The sequence below is a fragment of the Cyprinodon variegatus genome, unplaced genomic scaffold, assembly GCF_000732505.1.
Source record: "Cyprinodon variegatus isolate N-32 unplaced genomic scaffold, C_variegatus-1.0 Scaffold1426, whole genome shotgun sequence".
Lineage (NCBI taxonomy): Eukaryota > Metazoa > Chordata > Actinopteri > Cyprinodontiformes > Cyprinodontidae > Cyprinodon > Cyprinodon variegatus.
In genome coordinates, this window is record NW_015151879.1 from 1 (window position 1) to 2,042 (window position 2,042).

Here is a 2,042-nt window from a genome sequence, read left to right on the forward strand (position 1 = left end):
AAGACCGACTCTCGCGATGCACGAGACTTCTGAGCCTGTGGTTGTGGCCGAGGGCTCCTGCAATTGCAAGTACTGTATTTCCCCTACAGACCACCAGGGCGGCCGAGAAAACTTTTGTTCGACCTGAAATGACTCATTTAATCATCCAAAACATTATGGAACACATTAAATAACTGAAATGTTGCATAGTATGCCTTTAAGTTAGTAGAGCAGTAGGTCAACACTTCTGATGTATACCAAACAGAGCAAAAACAATAAGACAGAAGAGGGCCACAAAGCAGATGGAAAATTAAGAATTCAACTTTTCTTACATCAATGTAGTTTGCGTTGACATAATCTGAGTCAGGATCTGCCAGGAGAGAAAGGAGCTTGAGTCGCCGATCCGCTACAAAGAAGACAGACAATTATTAGAACCCCAAATGCATCAATTTGTTCCTTTTTCAAATTAAATGCATGTTAATGAACTTTGTGTGAAGTTAAACGACTTCCTGACCATGACCTTTCGCTTTCCTTTTTCAGTCGGGCTTCCATGCTCACCGCTTAACAGAGACTGCCCTTATAAAGGGTTCAGTGATATCTATATAAATACAGACCATGGAAGTGATGCTATTATTGGACCTTAGTGGAGAATTCAATACTGCTGATCACTTCATTTTATTAGGGCCTCTAAAAAACTGGGTCTGACTTTCTGCTGCAGGACTTGACTCATTTAAATTCTACTTGAAGGACAGGGACTGTTTTGTGTCAGTAGGTAATTTTATATCAGAAACCATAAAATGTTTTAAGACGGACCCTTGGGGGCCCATTCAGATCTTATTAACCAACAACATAAGTTACCATAACATACAGCTAAGCATTACGATGTTAGCAGGTTACTATGAACCTATTCAAGCCCTGGGTAAATGGCTAAAGAAACCAACTCATCAATGTGCCAAAATGTTATAAACTAAAACAAAAAAAACCTGAGGTAATAATTTTTGGACCAAAGGAAGAGCTTTCAAAGGTTCGCACATACATAATACAGCTGGAAAAATTAATCTGCCTTGAAATGGGATTTGTGATGGACTCAGCCGTAACCTTCAGAGCCACATAATAGAGTGTTAAAGCTGGCCTTGTATCATCTAAAGAATATATTCAGGATTAAAGAGCTAAGGCCTCAGCAGAACCTAAAAAACTTTTTATGTATTTATCTTAATTAGAGTTGATTACTGTAAAAGTGGATCAACAAACTGCAGTGGATCCAGAAGGCTGCTGCTCATGTCTTAAACAGAACTAAGAAAGTGGAGAACATCACCCCACTTCTAAAGTCGTACCCGGTAAGTCAACAGAACTTAAATGCATTTATAACTAAGATGAACTTTGAATAAACATAATTAAGTTTGTCTATTTTTGTAATATTATACTGGACTACATGTTTCTGTACACAGATATTTATTATCAATATGCGATAAGATATATGGGATGACAATAAGTGTTTTCACACCAAGGAAAGACCTTTGGACCACTTGTTTGGTCTGGACTAGGGATGAACAATTTGGCAAAAAATTAAAATTTTGATTATTTTGAACCAATATTGCAATTGCAATTTATTTTTTTTCCTTTGCACCAAGTTTTATTCATAGTCTATTGTTGCAAGACTTTCCTGTTAGCTTTGTGTGAAAAAGTACTAAATTCTACTTTCATGCATGAATCTGCATGCCTAACCCTAACTCTGTCTTCCCGTTCTGTGGTTGTAATCTTTTATTATGAATATTACTGCCACCTAAAGGGATGGACTAAGAAATGTACATATAATTGAGCGCATCTATAATTTGAAAAGTGTGTTTTCTTAAAGTGTGATTGCATTGCAAATGCAACTAATCCTAGTTCTTCTGTCCAATCCTAATCAGGACTTTATTCTTTTTTTTCATTTGGTGCCATTTCCTTTAACACTTTTCTTCTTGCAAGTGACTACACTCACCGGCCACTTTATTAGGTACACCTGTCCAACTGCTCGTTAACACTTAATTTCTAAGCAGCCAATCACATGGCGGCAACTCAGT

At 37.2% G+C, this 2,042-nt stretch overlaps 1 protein-coding gene across 1 annotated transcript in view; it reads right to left on the reverse strand.

Annotated features, from left to right (window-relative positions):
* Positions 1-237: 237 nt before the first annotated feature.
* Positions 238-2,042, reverse strand: part of LOC107103347 (receptor-type tyrosine-protein phosphatase U-like) — a gene marked incomplete at its 3' end in the record, with an annotated part of 74,472 nt that continues 72,667 nt past the window's right edge. Inside the window, exon 19 of the mRNA XM_015403020.1 lies at positions 238-385. Within this exon, the coding sequence (XP_015258506.1) occupies positions 238-385 (148 nt within the window). The remainder of the gene's footprint in view (positions 386-2,042) is intronic.